Source organism: Anolis carolinensis, unplaced genomic scaffold (genome assembly GCF_035594765.1).
Source record: "Anolis carolinensis isolate JA03-04 unplaced genomic scaffold, rAnoCar3.1.pri scaffold_19, whole genome shotgun sequence".
NCBI classification, from domain to species: Eukaryota; Metazoa; Chordata; class Lepidosauria; order Squamata; family Dactyloidae; genus Anolis; species Anolis carolinensis.
Window position 1 is genome coordinate 2,963,516 of NW_026943829.1, and position 25,034 is coordinate 2,988,549.

The following is a 25,034-nucleotide window of genomic DNA, read 5'->3' on the forward strand; positions in this document are numbered from 1 at the left end:
CATATAACCATAAATTAAATCATTAAAAACTATACATAACCATAACCATAAAACATTAAACATTAATGTAGTAGATACTTAAAAACTAGCAACAAAAACAAAAGTAATTACCTGCAATTATTAAGATATACTTCTTTAATATAACAGAAATGCTATTGAGTCATTCCATGTGACTTTTTGATAGATCACCAACACAGTAGTCAATCAAGGTAGGGGTTATCAGACTACAATTCCCATCAGCCCTAACTGCCAAAAGTGAGAAATGATGGGAGTCATAGTGCAACACCATTTGGAAGGCCATACTTTGCATACTTCTGCTCTAAACTTAAGATATATTTGCTCTATAATAAAATAATTCAGTAGTAGTCAAAACAGGCATTGTATTCAGAATCATCCAGTTAACCCTTTCTTAATCTTAAGAACCGGAGATAAACATTTAGGCATTTAGTAGAAATATGCATGGCATGTTGGTAGTTATACCGAACACAACCACAGACTCCTTCAGAGACGGGAATCTAGTTTCAAATTATATGCTCCTACTTCATAAGGCACTGTTCTATATGTTGAACAGGTAGCAATGCTAGGTTGCTTATTCTAATATTAAGTCAAAATACATTTTCCTCCTAGTTTTACTACTGGCTCTTGTCTTGTACCCAGGTGCAATACTGCAGCATAATCTACTAAAAGACGGATATATATGTTTTACCTGGATGTTCACAATTGTGCCAAATTTGCTGAAATGTTCATTAAGTTGAGTAATATTGTTCAGTTCTGGTGGTATTTTACGAACTTCCAATTTTGTATTTGTATACTGGTTCTTCTTCAGGAATCCTGGTTTATTTTGGTTGTTATTTGCTTGCCTAAATGAAATGAAAGATAAGATTTGCAATGCGCCATTAAGGATGTTATTTGCAAAAATGAGTGTTTGGATGTAATTCTTGTTACACTCATGATAAAAGAAGACCTCTTATGACAAAAGAGCACTTAGTTGGGGTGCGCCATAATGAAACACATAGTCTCCTCAACATGGAGAAGGAATATGCTGACAGAACAGCCCCTGTGAAGATTTATGGGTTTGCAATTGAATTAAGCCTCCAAAGATAAAGGAGGCATTTTCCCCCTGAACAGCTGAAACTTGAAATTAGTCTTAAAGAAAAAGATAATTACATTTATAACTAAAATCTGTGTGGCTTTGCAGCAGAGATGTTCACTGTAAATTCCTCTCTTTTGATTACACATCCAATTTTAGCATACTCTCTGTGTTTGAAGGCACTGTTTTGTGATGGAACATTTCAAATTTCATAGAAATTTTACATTTATAAAGTTTTAAGAACTTGTAAACTATGGTCTATGGTTGTTACTCTTCTTTGGGAGTGTTCCAGGTATGTGGATTGCTTATTCAAACTTTGCTGTTCTATAGCTGAATAATGTGGTTTGGTGTATTTTCAGTAGTGAAAAGTGACGAAGTCCCAATAACACGGTTCTCAAATCAAATGTTAAATCATATCCAATTATTCAGTTTCTATCTTTTAGTTTGTCTCCAATTTCATCTTTGTTCTCCAGGTTAAGAAAAGAATTTCAGCAATTTCATCTTTGTTCTCCAGATTAAGAAAAGTGTGCTTGGCTTTCCATGGGTTTTTTTGGCGGATTGGTCCAGAACTATGTTCTGTCTATATGTGGCACATAGTGACCTTATTCCCGAGTCTGGGGGAACAGAGAGAAAGTTAAACCGTGACTACATGGGCAGGATTATAACATGACAGTAATTGAAGATGGATAGATCAATATAATCCACGTGAAACTACAAAATAAAAAAATATGTGGCCTTTTCCAAAGATTCTCTATAACATTATTAAAAATGTAAGAGGAATTATCTGTTTTTTCTTGTTCTGTATATGTGCCTTCAAGTTGCCTCTTAATCTATGGCAACTCCATGAATTTCATAGGGTTTTCTTAGGCAAAAAATACTGTGTTCCCTCACTCCTTCGCAGTTCGCTTTTTGTGGATTCGCTGTTTCAAGTTTTTTTAATAAACACTAAAATAATAGTATAAATCATAAAATAATATTATAAATCCCTCTTTCTATTTCCTTGCTAAGGAGAAGGAAGGAAGGAGAAGCCGAAGGGAGAGAAAAAGGAGGCTGAAGCAGCTTTGTTTTCGCCTCAAGCGTGCATGCACGTGCTTGAGAGGTGAGGAGGGGACAAACACGCTACTTGCCAGTGAGATTGTAAACAACACAAATATAGTGTCCCTACTTCATGGATTTTCACTTATCGCGGGTGGTTCTGGAACTTAACCCCCGCGATAAGTGAGGGAACTCTGTACACAGTAGTAGTTTAACCCGTTCCCCCCTCTGAAATACCATCTACAACACCTGATATTCTTTGGCAATCTCCCATTCAAATATTAAACAAAGCCCACCCTTCTTAGTCCTCAAAGCCAGATGAGATCTGGCACCTTTAGGGTACTGGTTTTTTTTTTAAATACCCAAATTATTAGGCAAAATAATTTGAACAAAGATGTTAGCTAATTGCAGTTCGCCAAGTATTTATTCAGCAAATGAAGTTCTTACTTTCCAGCCCAGGGTTTCTTTGGAGACGGTCCTTCTATTGTGTTTGAAATTCGCTTCCTGTTGTCCGGCTCAAGCACCACCCTGGACATGTTGCTGCTGTTACTTGGAATGCCAACTGGAGGCTCAGTCTGGATGACAATGTTAGCAGCTAGGAAAAAAGCAAACATTTACCCATTTTCAGAAGGTTGGAAAATTTTATATTCATAAATTATCTGAGCAAGAGAATTTAAAACAAACTTTAAAAAATGTTGTTGATCTAATTAGTAAGATTCTGAATTCTCAATATTTTTGATAGACCCACAACAGAAAATACAAACAAATATGGGATGAAACTGCTGGTTCTCACGGCGGAGGTCTGCAAAAAATGCAACCCTTTGAAATGCCTAATAATTCCTAACACTTTAGTCACTGAATTAACATAATAGCAATGTACAACATTCTGGATCAAAAAACTGCTGATACCAAGTTAAATTAGCCTACTGAGGTCCATTTATACTGAAGATTTAATGCTGTGACAAGATAATTAACTTCCACAGCAAAGGCATGAAAGAAAACCCTTATTGCACATAAGTGCTCTGTGGTGTGTGTCATCACCATCCGGCCTCAAACCAATTTCAAGATTTCCTATGTAATCATCTGCACAACGAAACTACTTTCTTCAATACCGGTTTGAAACTGCATTATTTATTTATTTAATTTATATACCGCTCTCCTCCCCCAGAGGGAGATTGTGGTTATTGTAGATGAGGCCTGAGTCAATAAGTGTTGGCTAACCAGGTTCCCGCTGATTCAATGTGTTTACTCCAAGTTATTGAGCAAGTTATTAATATTACTGAAATATTAGCAGTCTCCTATTTCAGTTATCTGGTTCATAGGTTTAACAGTTTCAATACCATTCAGAGATTAAATCATGGGCAATTAATTTAATACCACAGTCAAGATACACAAATTAGTTGTCTGGTGATACGAAATGGAGGATACATTGTATCCTTAACAAGGTTCTTGGCATTCCATCAAACCACATGACTTATTATTAAGGTTGACACAACCCAAAAATTATGCAATAAATATACTGGACATTAATACAAGCAACATACTATGGGCACATGGTTCCACCTCATTGTTGAAGTTGTTAGGCTACTAAAAATAAATTTGCACATATAGTTTTAACAATTTTCTATGTAGAGGTTTCAGAATCAAGCTATTATTAAACATATTTTAAACTTCTGATATTGGTAAAAATGGATTGCATTCCTAAATTAAAGGAAAACAAACAGCACTCGTAAAAATACTAGATTGATCTGGACTCTTTTTAGGCTTATGTTCATTTATAGGACTTTCCACTGAAGGGAGAGAGAGATTATTTCTGCTGAATGTCACCCTATCCCAATGAATTATTCTCGTAGTACCCTCTGAAACAATGTGGAAAATGGTGTCGAGATAACCGGGAGCTCATCCACCTTTCTCCAAACTTGTAACTTTTTTTCTAAAATTAATAAAAGTGACTTCACGTTAAACACTGTACAAGTTATAAGATAAAAAAACAAGGTCTGAGTAAAAGAAATATAAAGACAAAACACCCACTAGCACTTTAATAAGCAATGACTTCATCTTCTGATTATGCACAAACTCTATATAGCAAAAAATTGAAATCCTTCAACCCTGGGCTCAGAAAACAAGATCTCACCTCTTGGATTTGTATCCATCTCCCCAGATGTTAATCCAATAAGATTTGGACGCTGCATTGGTGTTCTTGAAAAGAATTGCCTATACTGAGATCTACCTGTACTGGTAATACTAGGGGCTTCTGGATTATAGCCATCTGGTTCATATGTATCTGTTGTAAAAAATAAGAAAAGAAAAAGAAAGAAAAAGAATGGATTCTGAGATAAATAATTCTGCACAGAGGTTGTTATTATTTTATTATTTCCATCATAAATAATACTCAGTAACAGAAGATTACAATATACAAAATAACAAATATTATTTAAAATAGTAAAATTTTAAATTAGCATATATCTCAGTAAAAAAAATATCACAAGTGGTCAAAATATACTTCAACAAGCAAAGTAAAACTTGAGCCTGGCAAGATATGTTTACATTGTAATAATCATTGTGTTAAATAGTCTTACATATTACAGGTATTTTAAAAATGCTTCAAGTGCCATTTTACTAAGTATTTCATCTTCACATGCTTCATGAAACATCCCAAATTAAGGTCCATATAGCAATTAATAAATGAAGTCATCAACTTGGAAAAACACTAGCTTACTAATTGATCTACCTCATAAAATATGGAGGTGCATCATTTTTGAAAAGAGGTCAGGTATAGTATAATTATGCATGAACGCCAAAGCCAAGTTATTATGAAGTAAGCACTTAGGCTTAGACAATTTCATCAGGTTTTAAAATATATTCACATTTCAATAAAGTAAGTTTCAAAAAAGTCACATTGTTGACCTAACAGTATCACCTTATTTTCTTTTAAAACAAGGATGGCATATCATTGAAAAACAACTAAAAAGTAGACTCTCAGTGAATCTGTTAAGTGAGCTACATCTCTGCAAGACTGCACAAGGTATATTGTACTGTTATTAACCATTGATAATGAAGTGCCAGTAAGCCACAAAATGTTGACAAGTGCATTTACTTACGTTCTGATACTGAATATAGTAGGTTTTGGGGTAATGGAGGAGGTAGTCTTGCTCCTGCTGGTGCAAGGCTAGGCACTGTAGTTGTCCCTGGCTGGTCGCGACTGTTGATCAAACTGGACTGTGATAAAGGAGGCCCTGGAATGAAGCATTAGAAGTTCTAGAATATCGAGACAGATCATTCCTTTTGGGATTCCTACGGTAAACACTCTAGTTTGTATCCTCACCATTTCTCACTCTCTTTTGTTATTTCAACTTGGGCCCATTACCCACAAGGTAATTTGCCCTTCTTGTTGTTGTTATCACAAATCATCATTATCCCCATCATCATATCTATATCATATGTTTGGCTCCACTCTAGGACTCAAAGCAGCTTACAAAAGTTAAAAAACAAACATAGTTAAAAATTCACAGCTCACAAAGTCCTTAAATCCTGATTCAAGCAGAAGCTCCTCAATCTTGACTTCAAAGCCCTCCATGACCTTGTCCACAATATCTCTATTTTTGTATACTAATACACTCCTGTCTGTCACATCCATGCATTCAGCTCCAACCACCTAAATTTCTGTGCTCTTTTCAATACCTCTGTTCTTTTTTCGTTATGCTTGAATCTCTTCCCCAAATATCTGCATAATGCTACCTTCTCTATTCAAATCCTACATGTAAAGGCATTTCTTCTGTGACATTTTCAGCAGAACCAAATAGTATGACAGAATCCTATGCCATATGCTATGTCATGATGCAGTCATACTGATAGATCATATTGCTACTTTACATTTAATATGCAATACGTAGTTTTCATCATAATTGCTACTGGGAATTTCAGTAGGGCAGTGGATCTCAACCTGGGTCCCCAGATGTTTTTGGCCTTCAACTCCCAGAAATCCTAACAGCTGGTAAACTGGCTGGGATTTCTGGGAGTTGTAGGCCAAACACATCTAGGGACCCCAGGTTGAGAACCATTGCAGTAGGGTTTAGCCAGCTGCAGATAATTGTCTAGCAAGAAGCTGGTACAGTCCAAGGGTGAGGATGAGTTATGGTTTTGTTTTGGACCAACCTGACACTCAAGGTCATTCTCATGTTGCGCTATGCCTCTACATACTGATAGAGCAGGACTAAGGAGACAAGAGGTCTGGTTGATTTTTGATTATTTATTACAATAAATGCCTTAATTTATAACTATGTGAATATACACATGTATACTCCAGTTATCTATATTCAGCTTATGAAGCTATCTAGTCAAGCTGAGCTTGTACTTTGTCCTCGCAAAAAATAAAAAGTAAGGGGGGGGGGAAGGAAACAAAAAACAAAACAAAAAAACAAATTAAGGTATTTTCAGCTTCTGTCAACAGATCTATTTTAGTCTTAATGCTAAGTTTCATAGGTCAAAATACATCTTTAAAAAATTACAGTGCTACGTGACCTTCCACCATTTATTTTCTTGTTAAAAGTTAATGACTCTACTTTTGTTTAGCTAATTTATCAAGATAGGTGATTACTTCTATAGACACTGGCTACATTCAAAAGCAAAAGAAAACAGTGCTTTCAATAATGACATGCTTTATGATGGGCTTCAATGACAAAGAGGGTTGCCAGCTGAATATATGATGAATTTGCCTGAAGCTTCCACAATGGAGTATCTCCAGCACAATATGGTTGTGGATTCCATGCCCTTGCACATTCTGCCTCTGATTCTTAGTTCCCAGATGAAATTTAATTTAATTTTAGTGCAGTCTTTGCATAAATACACTGGGACTGTTACAGAACTGCTTTCATCAGCAGAACTTGGATGGAGAAGGCTGGTTATTTATTTATTTAATTTATTTCATTTATCGCTTTTTTTCAATCCTAGGGGGACTTAAAGTGGTTCACAACATAGTAAATGGCAAAAATTTAATGCCTCACATCCATATAAAAGAAACATTACAAGTCTAAAAGCAATCACATATAACCATGTTCCCTCCCACTTCTCTCTGCCACTCTTGATGTACCATCAAACTTTGTGCTGGAATGCTCACAAACCCTCTGGAGCATGTGTCTGGGCTACATGGAGTACACATAATGAAGCAATGAACATCTTGTTGCACTATCAACAAACCATTGACACTAGAATTACCATCACTCCTTTTCTATTCTAGATATTCTTGCCTAATTCAGACATCACTCCCAACTCTATAGCAATTCTCAAAGCTGTCTTCTTGTACTTCAACTATGATTTTTATCAACAACAATTTCTACTGCACCAGCTACCAATTATATATTAAAACTGCAATTTTGCAAAGTCTTGTCTGCAAAGTTTCAACCTTAGTATCATATACAAATCCAAAGTCTCATATAATTACATGTTATAAAAAATTAAGCAACGTTTATATTTTATAATTTCCCTGTTACTGTTACTTGGATTATGTAGAGCAAGCTGGAAGATCATAAAGAACTCTTACTTGGCATAGGAATCCGAACAGGTGGTGGCGGCCGAGGATGCACTTGTGGGCCTGGCATTCGCATGCTATGAGCTGGGCCTTGTGTGGGTGCCATCAGCATCCCAGGAGGAGGAAGTCCCGGTGGTGGTGGAGGAAAAGGAATCATGCTGGGCAAAGATACCTCGTCTACGACTAGTGGGTCATTTCCATGGTCAAACTGACAGAGGTCCCCAAGGACACAAAAACCCCGCTCTGTTTTTTAAAAAGAGTGTTATTTATAGCATACATTTGCAATAACGGTTGCTAAGATTGATATGATTCACATGGGAATCTTCAAATGATTTTTAAAACAGAGAGAGCTTCTAGATAAATGATACATTTACTAATAAACAGTAAGTTATTCCTGTAGGCTGTAACTAATCTCATCAGGATTCGAAACTTGATTAACACAAAATAATGGTCTACATTGTTTCTGACAAAAACGATATCTGCTTCCAAAAAGAATGTCCTTCGAAGCATTATTTTCTTTAGCACAACTGCTGAACAACACATTAAGAAATTATCAGGAAATCAGAAGAGAAAGAATCATTATCAGAATAATGCAGATTGCATGCCTCATGACACCACACAAAACAGGTGGATTTTCACTGAGCATTGTGGCCCTTCGTATTGCTTTAAGTTATAAATTAACATTTTACTTGACATAAATATTTCAAAACATTTGCTATATTTATGTATATAAATTATGATTGAATATTTTTTGCTGCAGTTAGCAGGATTGGTATTTTGAACGAATGTAATGAGGCGCACACAAGATCTATGCTGCTGAAAACATCTGCTGCTGTTCTGTAGACCTTTTTGGCCCAGCACTATTGCTAGCTGTCCACCTGACCTCTCCAAGCCTTCTAACAGTGACAAGACTGAGGAAATTAAGAGCATTTTCCACTTTTTCATATGGGTGGTTGTGCAGACAGGTCCCAAAAGAAGAGGGCAATCTGACAAGCAGCAGAGAAATGTCTCAACATTAAATGAAGAATAGAAACTATGCATGATCTACATTCATGACTGCATTCATTTGGCTGTAATCATACTCAAAAGAGAAGCATGTAAGTTGACAAAGAAGGAACTCTTACCATCATAATCTCGACAACGCCTCTTTGGCGGTGCGTTCCTGCCAAAGGAATTAGGAGCAGAGTGATTGCCGTAGTAATTTGACCAGCTTTCTGTTGTGTTTTCAGGGTGGTGAGCAGGTGCAATCACAGTCACAGCACTGGGAATACACTGTGCTCCAGAGGAATACTGCTCAGTAGGGTTAATGGAAGACAAAGACACTGAGTTGTATGAGCTCTCCATGTCACTCCTTTCACATTTGAATTTAGCTCGCTCTCTGTGCTCTGTTTGGAAAAAGAATTCCCAATAATTACTATGCTCCATAGACTCTCCACACCCTGAGTTTCCAACAACACATGGAAAATATAAACATCCAAGACATACTTATTGACATAAAGTCTGAACTCTAACTGAGTAACTTTGTGGAAATATTCAAACAGTATAATCTGGTCTGTTGTTGCAAAGAATGTGAATATTCTGTCATATTAAAATGCCATCTTTAGAAAGAACTACTTTTCTAAAAATAATTTCAGTTATTAGATCCTGGCCCACAAATCAGCTAGTATATCACCAGGAGTAATTCTGATTCAAAGGGGGCAAGAAAGCTTTAAAAAGGAATAAATAATATCCTGTACATCTCTGATGAAAGAAACCAGACTGATCAACACAGCTGTCTCTAGCAAGTGTTGAAGTATAATAGAAGGTAGTGGTATGATGGAATACACATGAGAACAAATTAAAAAAAAGCATCCCTTGATTAGAATACCCTACAGAGCAAGCTTTTAGTTTGTTGTAATGTCAACAATCACGATTTTTCTAACAAATTCCTGTTTGATAAAATTGACAGAAATCTAGATGATTACCGTACATCAATTTTTAAAACATAAAAAGTTGAGACCAGGAACTGCTTATAATTCTTTGACAACTTACCAACACTTCTGTTTGTATCCCTGTCTTTGTTTGCATCCTGGTCCTTACTTCTCCCTCGGCTGCGACTGCGACTCCGGCTGAGCCCTCTGCTTTTGCTGCGACTCTTACTTCTTCCCCTTCGCCAGTCGTATTTGTCTCTGTACAGGTCATTCCGCTCGTAGTATCTATCATAGTCTCTCCATTTACCATCATCTCTTTTTCTCTCTCTATTCCTGCTAAAAACACACACACTACATATACATGGCCTTTAAGAGTAAATATGTGGAAAGGGTTTACCAAATTGATCACATCTATTGATCAAATCTAAACATTTTTTAATTTAACAAATAATACTTATTATTGGGTCAACACATTCCATGAGAACCTATTGCAATCAAGTGCTTATAGTCCTAAAGTATCAACCATCCTGGAATTCTTTGATTTACCAAAGCAGTGTTTCTCCAACTCTGCCCTTTCAGGTGTTTTGGTCTTAAATTCTCACAATTCCTAAAAACTTGTCGGTTGACACTACTGGGAGCTGAAGTCCAAAACATCTGGAGGAGCACAGTTTGAGAAACACTGTACTAAAGAATACTAGTAGTATATAAAAATCAACAATCAGCATGGCTAGAAAATATCTCTCATACGGACAGGTTGCTCACCTGTAACCATGTTTCTTCGAGTGTACTCTGTGAATTCACACTAATGGAGAAGCTGCGCCTGCGCAGGTTCCGACGGAAACTCTTCCAAGCTGAAGTTCAAATTTTGGCGGTAACCACGCCCCCCTTCCCAAGGGGCATATAAGGCAGCCCCAGGCGCCCGCTCTCCAGTTCCTACGCCGCCAAGGCAACGAGAAAGGGAGAGGTTTGCCAGAGGGGAAGGAAGGGCGGGTTTGTGTGAATTCACAGAGTACACTCGAAGAAACATGGTTACAGGTGAGCAACCTGTCCTTTTTCTTCGTGTACTCTGTGAATGCACACTAATGGAGACTGACACGCTAAGGTCCCGGATGGTGGGACAAGGCAAACTCGACAATCAGTGAATGTCCAAACATACGTTTATTAGGACATATTGAGATAACAGTCCCAAGAGACCAGTGCAATAAATTGTCCGAAAGGACCAGTGCAATGCAACATGAGCATCGTAGAAGAAGAAAACATAACATAGAAATTATTCAATAAACATGATAGAAACACGCAATTGCGTATAGTGCATATAACGCTCTCCCAAGGGGGAGAGGGGAAAGAAAAAACATCTTGGCCTTTGACATATCCGCCAGGAACAACAAGGCGGTACAAAGCAACAGAGCAACTGCTCAATACAATCAGGGGAAAAACATATCCCCAGAGGTAGGTATGGGGAAAAAGACCGGCCCAAACTTGAAGGAGAGGTATAGAGAGTCACCTGCGGGTGAGTACGAGGAGAAAGACGTTTGAGAGTCAGGAGAGGCAAGATGAGAGTACTGATCTTGCGAAGGCCGAGTCCTTTAGGGCCTTACTGTCCAGCCTGTAGTGAGAGACAAACGTGAGAGGGTTTGACCAGATAGCCGCTTTGCATATGGAGTCAAGCGGAATACCCCTAAGGAAGGCAGTCGAAGCCGAGAGGCCCCTAGTCGACCTCGGGCGGATGGAAGGAGGAGGAGGTCGCTTGGCCAGTTCGTAGGCCAACTCAATGGCCTGAGCGATCCAGTGGGACAGTCTTTGGGAAGAGATGGGATTACCCAACTTGTCCTGGGCATAGGCGACAAAGAGTCTTTGCGTCTTACGGATGTCCTTGGTACGGTCCCTGTAGAAGAGAAGTGCCCTTCGAACGTCAAGAAGGTGCAGTTTCTGCTCGAGAGGAGAGGAGGGGTTAGAGAAGAAAGCTGGTAGGACAATGTCCTGGTTGAGGTGGAAGGCTGACACCACCTTAGGAAGAAAGGTAATGTCCGGGCGAAGAACAGCGCGGTCATGGTGAAAACGTAGATAAGGCTCGTCGACCCTGAGAGCAGCAAGCTCGGATGGCCGTCGTGCCGACGTGATCGCCACCAGAAAGGCCAACTTCCAGGAAAGCAGACGGAGATCGGTCGAGGCAAGCGGTTCGAAGGGAGCAGAAGTGAGTTGAGAAAGTACAAGTTCGAGGTTCCAGCCCGGCGTAGGTGGTAGCGACGGCGGGCAGATGTTATTGTAGCCCCGGAGAAAGGTTTTGATCAGGTGGTGAGAAAAGAGAGATGGCTGGCCGTGGCGCTGAAAGACCAGGAAAGAGCTGCGAGATAAGCTTTAATAGAGGCGAGAGAGAGTTTCTTCTCGACGAGGGTCATGAGGAAGTCGAGGACCACCGATACCGAGGTCGGGAAGGTGTCGACGTTACGGGATCGAAGGAAGGCGTGAAAGCGAGAGAGTTTATAGGAATAAGCCTTGGTAGTAGACGGGTTATGGGCTGCCCGAAGGACGTCTTGCAGATTCTGCGGAAGGGAGGCTAGGTAAGAATCCTCCATGCAGTGAGATGAAGGGAAGGGAGGTCCGGGTGAAGAATTTTGCCGTCCTCCCTTGAGAGAAGGTGCGGCGAGGGAGGCAGAGGGCGAAACGTTCCTCTGGAGAGACGAAGAAGGGCTGGATACCACGGTTGGCGGGGCCAGGCCGGAGCTATGAGAATCGCTGTGACCGAGATCGAGAGAAGTCTTTCGAGAACTTTCGGTATGAGGGGAAATCGGTGGAAAAAGATAAAGCATCTCCGCCGACCAGTCCAGTAGAAAGGCATCCCCTAGACAGCCGGGGAAGGAGTTCGGGGGAAGTCTCACTCCGTAGCGGGGTAGCTGAGCGTTGTGGGGAGACGCGAAGAGATCCAGAGTAGGGCGTCCCCAGTGGAGGAACAGACCGTCGAGGATCTCGGGATCGAGCTTCCACTCGTGAGAGGAAGATGTCATCCTGCTGAGGGCATCTGCTAAGTCGTTTTGGGCACCCGGCAGGTGGATTGCAGAGACCTGTACGTCGTGGGCTATGCACCAAACCCAGAGACGGGAGGAGAGGAGCATCAATTTCCTCGAACCCGTACCGCCCTGTTTGTTGATGTAGAATACTGCCACGAGGTTGTCCGATTGAATGAGGATGGACTTGTGGCGGATGAGGCGGGAGAAAGCTTTCAGGGCTTTGAGGATGGCGAGAAGCTCGAGAAAGTTTATGTGGTTGGTCCTCTCGGATGGGGACCAAAGATCTTGAACCGTTAGACCGCTCATGTGGGCTCCCCAAGCGTAGGTGGAGGAGTCCGTGGTTATGGTTAGCGACGGCGGGGCTGGGTGAAATGGGAGGCCCCTGCACACGTTTTGGTGAGACGTCCACCATGAGAGAGACTGGCGGACGGACGACGGTACCGACAGGTATCTGGAGTTGTGGTGGTGGAACGGCTTGAAAGTGTCTATAAACCACCTTTGCAGGACCCGAAGGCGCAGCCTGGCAAACGGGGTCGTGAGAACCGTGGAGGCCATGTGGCCTAGAAGGACCTGAATGGCACGGGCTCTGACCCTCCGGGCAGATCGACAAAGGGCGATGTGGTGACGGAGAGCTAGGAATCTGTCGAACGGAAGTGAAACAGTCTCTGTGATGGAGTCGAAGAGGGCCCCGATGAACCGGATTCGGGTTGACGGGGAGAGATTTGACTTCTCGGAATTGAGTTGGAGGCCGAGAGATTTTAGAAGACGCAGCGTGAAGGAGACGTGATTTTCGAGAAGAACCGGATCGGGCCCGACGAGAAGCCAGTCGTCCAGATAAGGAAAGACCGTGATGCCATGTAGCCTGAGGTGGGCCGCTACGACGGCGACGACCTTGGTAAAGACCCTTGGGGCCGTGACGAGACCGAAGGGTAAAACGGTAAATTGGTAGGTTTGGTCGAGAACTTTGAAGCATAGGAACCGTCTGTGCGCCTCCCGTATCGCCACGTGGAAGTAGGCGTCTCGTAAGTCTATGGAGGCAAAGTAGTCTCCCCGCTGCAGCATCGGGAGGATAGAGGCAATAGAGACCATCCTGAATTTGGAAGGGCGAATGAATATATTGAGGGCCCTTAGGTCCAGAATGGGGCGTAGCCCGCCTCCTCTCTTCGGGACTGTAAAGTATCTGGAGAAGAAACTTAAAGGGTCCAGTTCGGGAGGGGAGGGACGGATAGCGCCTTTGGCCAGTAACGCTTCGACTTCGGCCAGTATCTCTGGGGAAGGATTTGAGTGGAGAACGCGACCTGTAGGAGGGAGGTCCGTGAACTCTAAGGCGTAGCCGTCTTGGACAATGTGGAGAACCCATGCATCTGAAGTAATAGACACCCATTGATCGTAGAAAGGGGCTAGGCGGTCTGCAAAGGCGCCGGAGGGTCGAGGCAGCGTGGGCTCTACAGCGGTAGCGGGCGAGGAGCTTTGGCAGGGGTTGGCGTCAGGTACGCCGGTTAGGCTGCGGAGGAGCGGGGGTGGTTCGACCGCGTTGCTTTTGCGGATGAGGTCCCCGACGAGGTTGGTGATGGGTTTGATTATTCGAGCCCGAAGGCCGCCTGAAAGAGTGGTGTCTGAAAGATTGCGGCGGGAAGCGGCGGGAACGGTGCGGGAACCAGCGAGTGCGCTGAGGTTGCGGTTGGTCGCCACATTTAGACGCAAGAATTTTAAAGTCATGATTAGACTTGAGTTTGTCATCGGTACCGGAGTGAAATAGTCCGAGCGCGTCAAAGGGAAGGTCCTCAATGACCTGTCTGGAAGATGAGGAGAGACCCGAAGACCTCAGCCAGGCGTGGCGGCGGATGGAAATCGCGTGGGCAATCATCTTGCCCGCAGTATCACCTGTGTGTTTCGCCATTTGTATTTGGTGGTGAGCAAGCGAGTCTGCTTCCTGTTGGAGGGTAGTGAGGACGGAGCGGTCTTCGTCCGACATCTTAGCGAAGAAGGGCTGTGCCTTCTCCCAGATAATTTGCTGGTAGGCACCCATGCAGGCTCCATAGTTCGCCATGTGGCAAAGCAAAAGGGCTCCAGAGTAAAGTTTTCGACCCACGGCGTCGAAGCGCTTCCCCTCTCTGTCGGCCGGAGTATTCGACTGACGACCTGAGGATTGAGAGGCCTTAACGACCAGGGAGTTGGGGTCGGGGTGGTGTTTGAGCCACTCCAAGGTATCATCGTCGGTACGGTACCAAGTCTCGATCCTCTTCGAGGTCGGAGGAATGGAGGAAGGGGTTTTCCAGGAGGCCTGGATAACGTCCAAGAGATAAGGCAGGAAAGGGAGTAGCGTGGCCGGCGGAGCTTGGGCCTGCACCCTTTTGAAAACTGGATCAGACACTGCTTTGGAGGTTTGCTTGATCTCCAAACCCAGGGCGTCGGCCATTCTGACCATTTGCTCAGAGAAAGCACGAATATTGTCAGTAGGAGAAGGCGGGTCCGCCTCATACGCATCGTGGGGAGGAGAGAGGTCGAGACCGAGAGAGACCACCGAGGCCGAGAGGACAGAGTCTGGGCGGTCAATATCAACATCCTCCTCCTCAGCCCCTTGGGGGGACTGAGGGGGAGAAGAAAGCACAGTCTCGGGAGGAGGCAAGGCCTCGCGGGAAGAGAGGGCCGGGAGCCGAGGATCCTTAGAGGCTGAGGCCTGGGCTGCCCGAGCCAGGCGAGCCGTTTGTCTGCCACGCTCCGGTGTCGAGGTGGGAGGGAAGAGCTGTTGGCGCGACGAGTGAGGCGGCGCAAGGGGCTCCGGCACCGGCACCCTGACCACCGTTTGGGTAGAGTGGTGGGGTGAGTCCTGCAGCTCCCCATCAGACAGGGGGTGCAATGGAGATTGAGAAACATCTCTAGGCCTCTGGGCTGGCACAATAGGAGAAGACCTTCTCGAGGAGGTTGTCGAGGAAGATGGCGGGTCTTTCTTTGAGGAGGCCGAGGAAGAGGAGCGCTGAGTCAGCCGTTTCTTTGCCGGCGGTTGCTTGGATGCAACCCTCAAGGACTTGCCAGGTGTGGGAGGAACCACAGCTGAGTCAGATTGCGCTCGACGAGACTCCTCGTGAGCCCTTTTAAAGGCTATTTTGATAGCAGAGGAGGACGGAGGGGAACCGATACGAGAGCGGATCGAGGTCACCGAAGCCAGAGAGCTCGACGTCGAGGAAGGCCCCACCTTCCCGGAGCGGGTCGACACGGTCGCCGTCGTCACAGTACACGGTGGCTTGACCGGTTTAGCGGCCCTGGAGGTCCTGGACGCTCTGGACGAGACCGAGGAGGCTTTAGCTGTCGGAGGCTTAGCTGGTGGCGCCGACATAGCTCTCAAAGCTGAAGACGACGACGTACCCGACGTCGACGGAGTCGGTTCTGGCGCGAGAGATCTTTCGTAAAGCGCCGCTCTAAGCCTAGCGGCTCTGTTCTTTCTGGCCTGAGCCGTGAGAGCTAGGCAGAAACGGCAGGTACTGACCACATGAGCCTCGCCAAGACAGAAGAGGCACTTGGCGTGGCCGTCCGAGTCAGGAATTTTAGCAGCACACTGCGTGCAACGCTTGAAACGAGTAGTAGACATGCGAAGAGTCCGAAGTGAACCTTGCGGCGGAAAAAAAGGAACTGGAGAGCGGGCGCCTGGGGCTGCCTTATATGCCCCTTGGGAAGGGGGGCGTGGTTACCGCCAAAATTTGAACTTCAGCTTGGAAGAGTTTCCGTCGGAACCTGCGCAGGCGTAGCTTCTCCATTAGTGTGCATTCACAGAGTACACGAAGAAAAATATTTATATATGCGGAGTGTTTTCCTGAAGTGGGACTGAAGGCAGCTCACAGGTAAAATTAGTTAAAACAATATAATAAAAACAATCAAAGCAGTTTAAAATTATTTTTAAAGGATACAAAAGTTTAAAATGTAAAAAGCAGAACACATACTCCAGTTTCCTCTTTGGGAACAATTACATGTTAAAAGCTTGCTTAAATAGAATCATCTTTGCATTTTGGCAAAACAAAAAGTGAGAAGGGGGCCAGCTTAGCCTCTCACTGAAAAGAGATCCTGGGGGTTGGAGCAACCACTGAGAAGGCTCTCTCTAGTGTCTCCACCAAGTAAGTCTGTCAGGCTGCACAAACTGAACTTATCGAATAATACAGGACAAATGGGTGCAAAGATTACATCCATGGGACTTGTCTCAACTGCAATATCCAAGCCAAAGCAGATCTAAGAGATTTTGTCTGCAAGGCGCCTTGCAAATTTGTTCCAGTGGACTATCGAATGGCCTTTGTGCTCTCCTTGTGAGCCAAAGTATAAAAGAGCCCTGAACACCCCAGACAGCTTCACTGAATTACACAGTGGCAGATAAGTATAATTTCTTCTCCGTCATCATTGCAATGCCATAGGCTATTAAATATCACAACAGTATGGGGATAGATGCAGTAGAAACTTCTGTAAGTGGATAATTCATAATACAAAAGGTAACACCCTATAGCAAGCAGTCTAATCATAACCCAAAGGAAGGGGGCATACATATTAAAATGCTGAAGAAAAATACTGACCTTTGCTCATTAGGATCTGAACGATTTTTCTGTGGGCTAGTGTATTTCTTCTTTTTGTTCTCCCGCTCTTCTTCAAAAGATTCCTGAAATGTCTAAAGAAAAACAGGAAAGCATTAACTTCACACCATTTGTATTCTACCCTCATGTGTAGGGGAAAGACACAAATGAATCTAAAATCCTAATAAAAGAAAAACAGGTTTGAGCAAAATCACCACATACACACATACTTAAAACTGACCAAAGTAAGAAATGTATTAGGTCTCAATAAAAGCAAGTTTTTAATTTCTTGTTATTTTTAATCATGTATTTTCTTATTTGTCAATTATCTTTAAAGCAGTTTTAATTTCATAACTGCTATATTTCATGATCACACTTACAATTATAGAAACCATGATTACTGTGAGGTGCCCATAATTTGCTATACCATTCCTTGAGTTGAATCAGAGTGAGTTGCTACTATAATTCTAACAACTACAGTAAAATGCAGAAGGAGCTGGAGGCGACAATTAATCTGCATACTTCCATATGAAACTCTTTATCCTGTTCATTTATTGTGGCAGAGAAAAAGATATTTGTATTCTGCAAAGACACTGCCAATTTCAGTTGATTTCAGATAAGCCTATCAGATCTCTAACAACACCATTATAGCGTACAATACATACTCTTTTTGCAGACATAATGTCGTCCTTAAATACACAAAAGGTAAACCAGTCCTGAGCAATCTTGAAATACAAACTTAGAAACTGAATTAAGTTGTATTGTCGAAGGCTTTCATGGCCTGAATTGCTAGAGTGTTGTGTGGTTTTCGAGCCATGTAGTCGTGTTCTAGCAACATTTTCTCCTGGCGTTTAGCCAACATCTCTGGCTGGCAGCTTCAGATCCTCTGAAGATGCCAGCCACAGATGCAGGTGAAATGTTAGGAGAAAATGTTCCTAGAATACGGCCATACAGCCCAGAAACCACACAACATACCAGTGAATTTAGTTGCATTTGCTTTGATCTGAATTTGGTTTTTGAGACACTTTTATTCTGTTTAACTGAATATGGGAAGTTCATAAAACTATTTCCATTTGAGCAATCATTCTGGTGGTATATCTGAGTGACCCATAGTTTTGTGTGTATGCTAAAGAGTTAGGATATCAATCCCATATTTCTTTTGGATAAATACTCTTATAATTTCTTGTGGTCTTCTATTTTTGGAATCAAGGAATTTCAATTCCTGCAACCGTTGACAACCACATAAAACTGCCTGTATCAGACACAATAGTTCAGCTGTTAAGTGTGGATTTCTTAGAGAGAAAAAGAAATCTAGGAGTGTCTCATGTGTGCTATTTGTTTTATAAGCAGAAAAGTTGAATTCTCTGAAAAATCGCTGAAATAATGTAGTGGATTAACTTCATAATCTCATATTCAAAACTGTTCGTTACATAATGAAACACACACTTCCTTGTCTGTAAAGGGAGAATAGTAAGAATTGAAAATATTCATTTGTCTGCAGAACGGCCAAGCAGCAAGTCTACACATGACTAAAGTTAAACATCTGAATGCAAAAAAGAGGGCTGAGAACAGGACTTTTAAAAAATCACTTCTAATATTACATGATTTGCATATGAGTGATAGGGGGTAGGGAAAGACTATGCAATGCGAGGGTATCATCTCTCATTTGACCTTATCTAAGTATAGCAAAGTTGTTTAATACATTCATCACTGAAGCCTGGCCAGTGAGTCCTGGCCAAGAGTTACACTTAAGGAGCTCTAGTTTATTTCCTCCACTAAACCTTCTCCTAAGGATATCCACTGCACAATACACTGTATAAACTTAGAATGGTAGCTTTCATCCTGTGTTCAAGAATTCAAATCAGAATGAGAGGTAAGTGAAAACAAGCAGAGTTGAGTGAGCCTCTGTGCTTTCGTTTCACTGTTGCAAAATTAATGTTCACAGAAGAAAACATACTATGTAAATTCTGCAGAAAATCATCCATTTTCTCTAGCATAAAATATGTAACAAATAGGAATAATCTTAAACATTCTAGAAGGCATCTGAAATGTTGCTATTTGGAAAACTTATCTAAAGATATACCAGTTCCTGGACCAAATCTGCCCTCCTCAAAATTAGAATGCCAGCTGATCACAATATTATTTGAATTATGCTTGACCATATTCAATGCGTAACTTTAAATAGCTACATATAAGCATCATAACTGAAGGAACCAAAATGAACACAAAGGAAAAGCACAGCCAAATGTCCTTTAGATAGTGTCATGACAAAGCAGCTAATTTCAGACAGCTTCATCAACCACAAAGTGCAGGGTTTGCAACCTCATTTATGCACAAGTTCCACCATATGATGCTAATAGAGATTACAAGGAACATAAAAAGGCCAGTTTATCATGTTTTCTTTTTTAAAAATCATAAATCTGTTCTCATTGGCCTAATGTTTACTGATTTTTATTTGTAAAACTGTCTAAGCCAGGGTCAGCACCTTCTGGAATGCTGCTCAACCAGGTTTATGGTCCATGGTGCTCATTAATGTACAGTGGAACCTCTACTTAAGAGTGTCCCAATGTAGGAGCTTTTGAGTTAAGAGCTGTTGCTCACCCTGGGTTTCACTTTGACATAAGAGCAGCATTTTAAGAGCTAGCACAAGAGTACAGGGCTTTAGGGCTTCAAAGGAGCAGCCTCCCTGCCTCATGCTCTTGACTGCTTTGGGAGATTGCTGTCCTCTTTGCTCTTGTCCACTTTGAGGAACTTTAGGTTAGTTGATTTTGTGTGGTATTTATTCCTGGTATGTTTGGCTTCATTAAGAGAGGAGGAGAGAGAGCAAGAAGGGAGGGAGTCTGGAATGAGCACAATATGAATAAAATGATGCTTCTGCCTCTTAATTTGTGCTTCCTTGCCACAACTTTATGCTTCTACCATTTTAAAGTTGATATTTCTTTTTTATTGTTCCATGTGAATGTGCATTTATACATTATTTGTAATTTATAAAGTATATTTTCTTATTTAAAAATAAGTAACAAAAATGAGAGGAAGGTTTGGGGGGGGGGCTGGAACAAATTAACAGCATCTCAATGGGAAAATACACTTTGAGATAAGAGCATTTTGAGTAAAGAGCTCGGTCACAGAATGAATTAAAACTCTTAAGTCAAGGTATCACTGTATCGTTATCATCATAGGAACAAGAAACTCTCTGCATAGAGCACTTTCTAGTAATGGTATTCCAACTAATATACTTCTTGGACACAGGCACTTGGCTGTCGTTTATCCAGATTTGGTATTCCATCAACAGAATTACTTCACTGTGGGTACATCAGCCTATTAAATTCTGTTATGACAAAGGTCGAAAGATGGCCAGATGGGACTGCACCAAACAACTATGTGGGGATGACATGCTCTATAATGCTCTATTATGATCCATTCCCAGTCAGTTTTCAGGCCAAATTCAGAAGGATAGCATTGATCCTCAAGGTTCCCAATGGCTTGGGTGCATAGATATCAAGATAACACACCTGCTATACTTAAAGTGCTAATCAAGTGAGGTGTAATAGGTGTATTAGTGATAACATCCTAGTTGTGAAATGCATTCTCAGGTTCCAGGTTATCTTTTTGGCATCTTGCTATTTTCTAGTAGGCCTTCAATTTTTTTTTTTAAAAAAACTAAGACTTGCTTTCTTACTATCCCCTTTTGTGTTTCAGCCTACTTGTTTTAATGTTAAGTTGAATTTATTACTATTGATTTTTCCACTTTGTTGTATCACCTGCCCAGATAACTTTTTAACATAGAGCAGTCTACAAATGTTGTCAGTATAGACAACTAATGTTTACCATACTTCTCATTCTTTAAAAGAAATCCACAAAAAGGGTAAAAATGTGTGACTTGTGTGCTTAAGACTGAAGCTGTACCATCAGAGATCAGACTGGCTCCCACTCTAATAACCTTTAGAAAGGATCTAAAACATAGATGTGGAAACAGGCTTTTGACAATGGTTAACTACAACTTAAGTGATTGAATTTTTATTTGATCACAATATTAACTGGATTTTAACAGTTTTATCAATAGGAGCTGATTTTGCCTCTTGTGTATTACATGTTTTAACTATCATACAGTTTATAATTATTGTGTTTCTGTTGTTATAACCAATATGTCTATTACTGTTTTATTTTGTATCATGATTTGCTGATTTGTTGGTTGATGTATTTTGTTGTCTTAGTTGGTTGAGTATTATTATGTACACTGTATTTTTTGTTGTAAGCTGCCACAAGTCCCTTTGGGGAGAGGGGAGGGATATAACTAAAGTTTATATAGCTGTGCCTGGCCACGCGTTGCTGTGGCATAGTCCTAAGTGGGGTTTTCTTCATGGCATTCAAGGAGGCCTAGAAAGGATTTCCCTAGGTATGAAGCAGTCAGACTTTGAAGCTGCAAGGGTATTCAATGGTATTCAAGTTGAGTAACAATGGAATCCTCTAGATATGAAGTAGCCAGGCTTTGAAGCTGCAAGACTATTCAATGGTATTCAAATTGGCCAACAATGGAGTATATTAAGGAAAAATTGAATATTAAGGAAAAAACAATAACAATTTTCTATTACACACCCAGGCACGTTCCAGTGAAATTTTTGCATGACTACAATTCTATGCACATCATCTGTGAATAAGTCCCAACAAATTTGGGGGGGGGGGGGGGGGACAGACGGACAGACACGATGACTCCTGCATTAATAAAAATAGGTTTTGCATTGTATTACGATATGCTGACACTGAGAAATGAAATATTACCTCTTCTTTGATTTCTTCTTTCCCCTGACCTGCAGGTTTCAGCTCTGGTTTTGCTGGTTCACTGGGGGCTAGGTAATCCTTGGTATACAGACTCTCAAAGAGTTTATTGACAAAACCTGATGTTTCTGGTAAAGAAATGCAAAACAATTAATCAATTCATAATGCATACCAAGCTTTAGCTGAATTAAACACAGTTCTCTTTCTTTGATACAGCCCTATTAGATATGCCTGAAAGAGCACTACACTTATTATTTACTAAGAAAAGCTCACCAATAGCAGACAACAAACTTATTTTGAAACTCCTCGGCATTTTAAAAGGAGTTTGTGATGTGACACACTACTTGAATGGAGAAAAAGAGCATATGCTTAGGATCTCTCTCAGAGTACACCTGATATGGGTTTTGGGGTATGTTATCAGAATACAGTAGAGTCTCACTTATCCAACATAAACGGGCCGGCAGAATGTTGGATAAGCGAATATGTTGGATAATAAGGAGGCATTAAGGAAAAGCCTATTAAACATCAAATTAGGTTATGATTTTACAAATGAAGCACCAAAACATCATGTTAGACAACAAATTTGGCAGAAAAAGTAGTTCAATACGCAGTAATGCTATGTAGTAATTACTGTATTTATGAATTTAGCACCAAAATATCACGATATATTGAAAACATTGACTACAAAAATGTGTTGGATAATCCAGAACGTTGGATAAGTGAGACTCTACTGTAGATTCAAAATCGATTTGCTGCTCATTTCTGTGTAAATACATAATGTTTTAGAGACAGGAGAATTTCTTTCAAGGCATTGGCTTTGCAGAGGACTGAAAATCTATTTCAAATTCATATTAACCATTTTGAAATGTGATATTTTTCCTAAGTCTTGAACAAAAGTAATGTTTTGGAGGATTTGACCGGATCTATTGATGGCAATGCTCTTGTGGTGAAATTTTCAACAACAACAAAGAATATCCTGCTTCTTTGTGATTACCCATTTCATGTTGCCTATTTAGAACACAGTAGGTCACCTTCTTACCTTGGACCTTGCTGCCTTCCTTACTATGGCAAGTAGAGGATGGTAGGTTTGCACCCAGCTGTGGCTTTCGTGGGGGAGTTACTGTACGGAAACCCTGCTCCAAAGTTGATTGGAAGCCCAGGGTTTGTTTTGGCTTGACACTTGCTGAGTGCAAATGCATAAATGTTTACAGACCAAGTTCCCACAGATTAAGTAAAGCGAATTCTGTCTGGAACTTGTGAGATAAAACTTCCAGAAATTATGAAGCTGAAATTTGGAAAAAAATATAAATGTAGGCAGGTTTTATTTTTTTGTATTTTTATAATTAGCATATAAAATTGTACTGTTTGACATGTTTGTAAAATTTGTAGTGTTTGACACATTGTCAAATTTAAAATATAAAGCCTCAATTTTGTATAAACAAACAATATGGTTACTATACTGCATACTAAAGAGAGTTGCAAAGTGCTGTACCTTATGCTACCTAAGCATATTTATCTTACCTTTTGCTCTATGAACAGCAGGGGGGAAAACCCCCATATCAACAGACTGTATTATCTGGACAGAAACTGTCTCATGCAGCCACAGTCATAAGGACTAGACTAGCAGCATGACTGAATTTAAAGTTTAATTCTTCAATAATAATTTGAAGCAACGAAGACCTCTTTCACGCTCCCCTCACGAAGAAGATAATATGTTACACAGGCAGAAATTCCTTTCAGATTTGTGTGTTTTCAAATATAGGGTATCCCCCAAAACTTATACACCCTTCGTAGCTTATTCCAATAGTACAGAAATGTTGCAAACTAACAATTGAAACTTTAAATTTGAAAGTTTGCTTTGATGATTCAAATAGTGCACTGCTGCACAGGAATAATTTGAACTTACATAAAACTGTAATTTAAGATGGAATTTCTAACTCTGATTAATTAATTAATTAATTTCCAATATTTCTACCCCGCCCTTCTCCCCGAGGGGACTCAGGGCGGGTTACACAACTGGCAGGATCACTACCAGTACATTACAATACAATAAAATAAGAATAAAACAGTTAAAATAGTTAAAGAACATAGTAAAATACAATATATAAAAGATTTAACACAGTGCAACACTGAAAATATATGCCAATCATCCATCAGACCTTGTGCAAGAGCCTTAATCCAATCCATGTCAATGCTAACTGAGTTCATTCATTAAACCATTTTATAATATTTATTCTTCAATATGAATGCATGTATTTGGCTTTCAATTAATCACCATAACTACTATTAGTGTTAAAAAGTGCCAACATTTTAAAGGATATCCTGAATAAATTAGTATTAATTTGCGTTGTCCCAATTTACAACTTTTTAAATTGGTTTTTCCTGTACATTTGCCCAAGATAGGACACGCAAGACACGTACAGAGTGAGGTGAAAGAACAAGGCTGTTTGGAGCTTAAACATGAAGGTTTAAGTGGCAAGAAGAGGCAACTACACTGATTTTCTTTTGTCTGCTTTGGTTGGAGACATGTGAGATAGCAGCTGCAGTCTTGGTGTTTCTGGAAGCAAGGGTTTCCTTTGCTTATTAGAATCAGGAACATGAGGGGGAGGAAGAAACTAGAATCTTTGCAATTTGTTGTGGCAGGAAAGAGTTTTCTATACTTGCTTATGTGTGCAGAGGGGAGCAACTGGAGCCTGCTTTTTTCAGCTGGCAAGCCTGCAGGAGAGGTTACAGCAGAGGATGCACTGCCTTTCTCTAACTTCCGAAGTGCTTTCTCTATCTGGGAAGCCAGGTGGAGAAGGCACAGCAAGCAAACAGAATTCTTATCAGTTGCTCCTGATCTGTATATTCCTGTGAAGATCAATGGTTATATCTAATAGTAAGCAACCTCACTTTATCTAAGGGTGAATCTACACTGTAGAGTTTATGCAGTTTGACACTGCTTTAACTGACATGTCTCTATGCTATGGAATCCTTGGATTTGTGTTTTGGGTAGACTGCAGCGCTCTTTGGCACAGACGGCCAAAGGACTTGCCAACCTAAATCCCAGGATTCCACAGCACTGAGCCTTGTTGGTTAAACTGGTGTCAAACTGCATTAATATTACAATGTAGACACACCCCAAGACTCCATTGG

At 41.1% G+C, this 25,034-nt stretch overlaps 1 protein-coding gene across 3 annotated transcripts in view; it reads right to left on the minus strand.

Annotated features, from left to right (window-relative positions):
* LOC134294699 (RNA-binding protein 27-like) overlaps window positions 1–25,034 on the minus strand; it is a 45,175-nt gene that overhangs the window by 7,173 nt on the left and 12,968 nt on the right. Inside the window, exons 3-11 of one of the 3 annotated variants that reach the window (XM_062966296.1) lie at window positions 21,903–22,027; window positions 17,127–17,218; window positions 9,684–9,895; window positions 8,777–9,037; window positions 7,665–7,895; window positions 5,227–5,361; window positions 4,260–4,409; window positions 2,573–2,720; window positions 707–860 (exon numbers count right to left, since the gene is read on the minus strand). In XM_062966296.1, coding sequence (XP_062822366.1) covers window positions 707–860; window positions 2,573–2,720; window positions 4,260–4,409; window positions 5,227–5,361; window positions 7,665–7,895; window positions 8,777–9,037; window positions 9,684–9,895; window positions 17,127–17,218; window positions 21,903–22,027 — 1,508 coding nt within the window. Of the gene's footprint in view, window positions 1–706; window positions 861–2,572; window positions 2,721–4,259; window positions 4,410–5,226; window positions 5,362–7,664; window positions 7,896–8,776; window positions 9,038–9,683; window positions 9,914–17,126; window positions 17,219–21,902; window positions 22,028–25,034 lie in introns of all 3 variants that reach the window. The other 2 variants (XM_062966295.1, XM_062966294.1) reach the window with 2 other exon arrangements.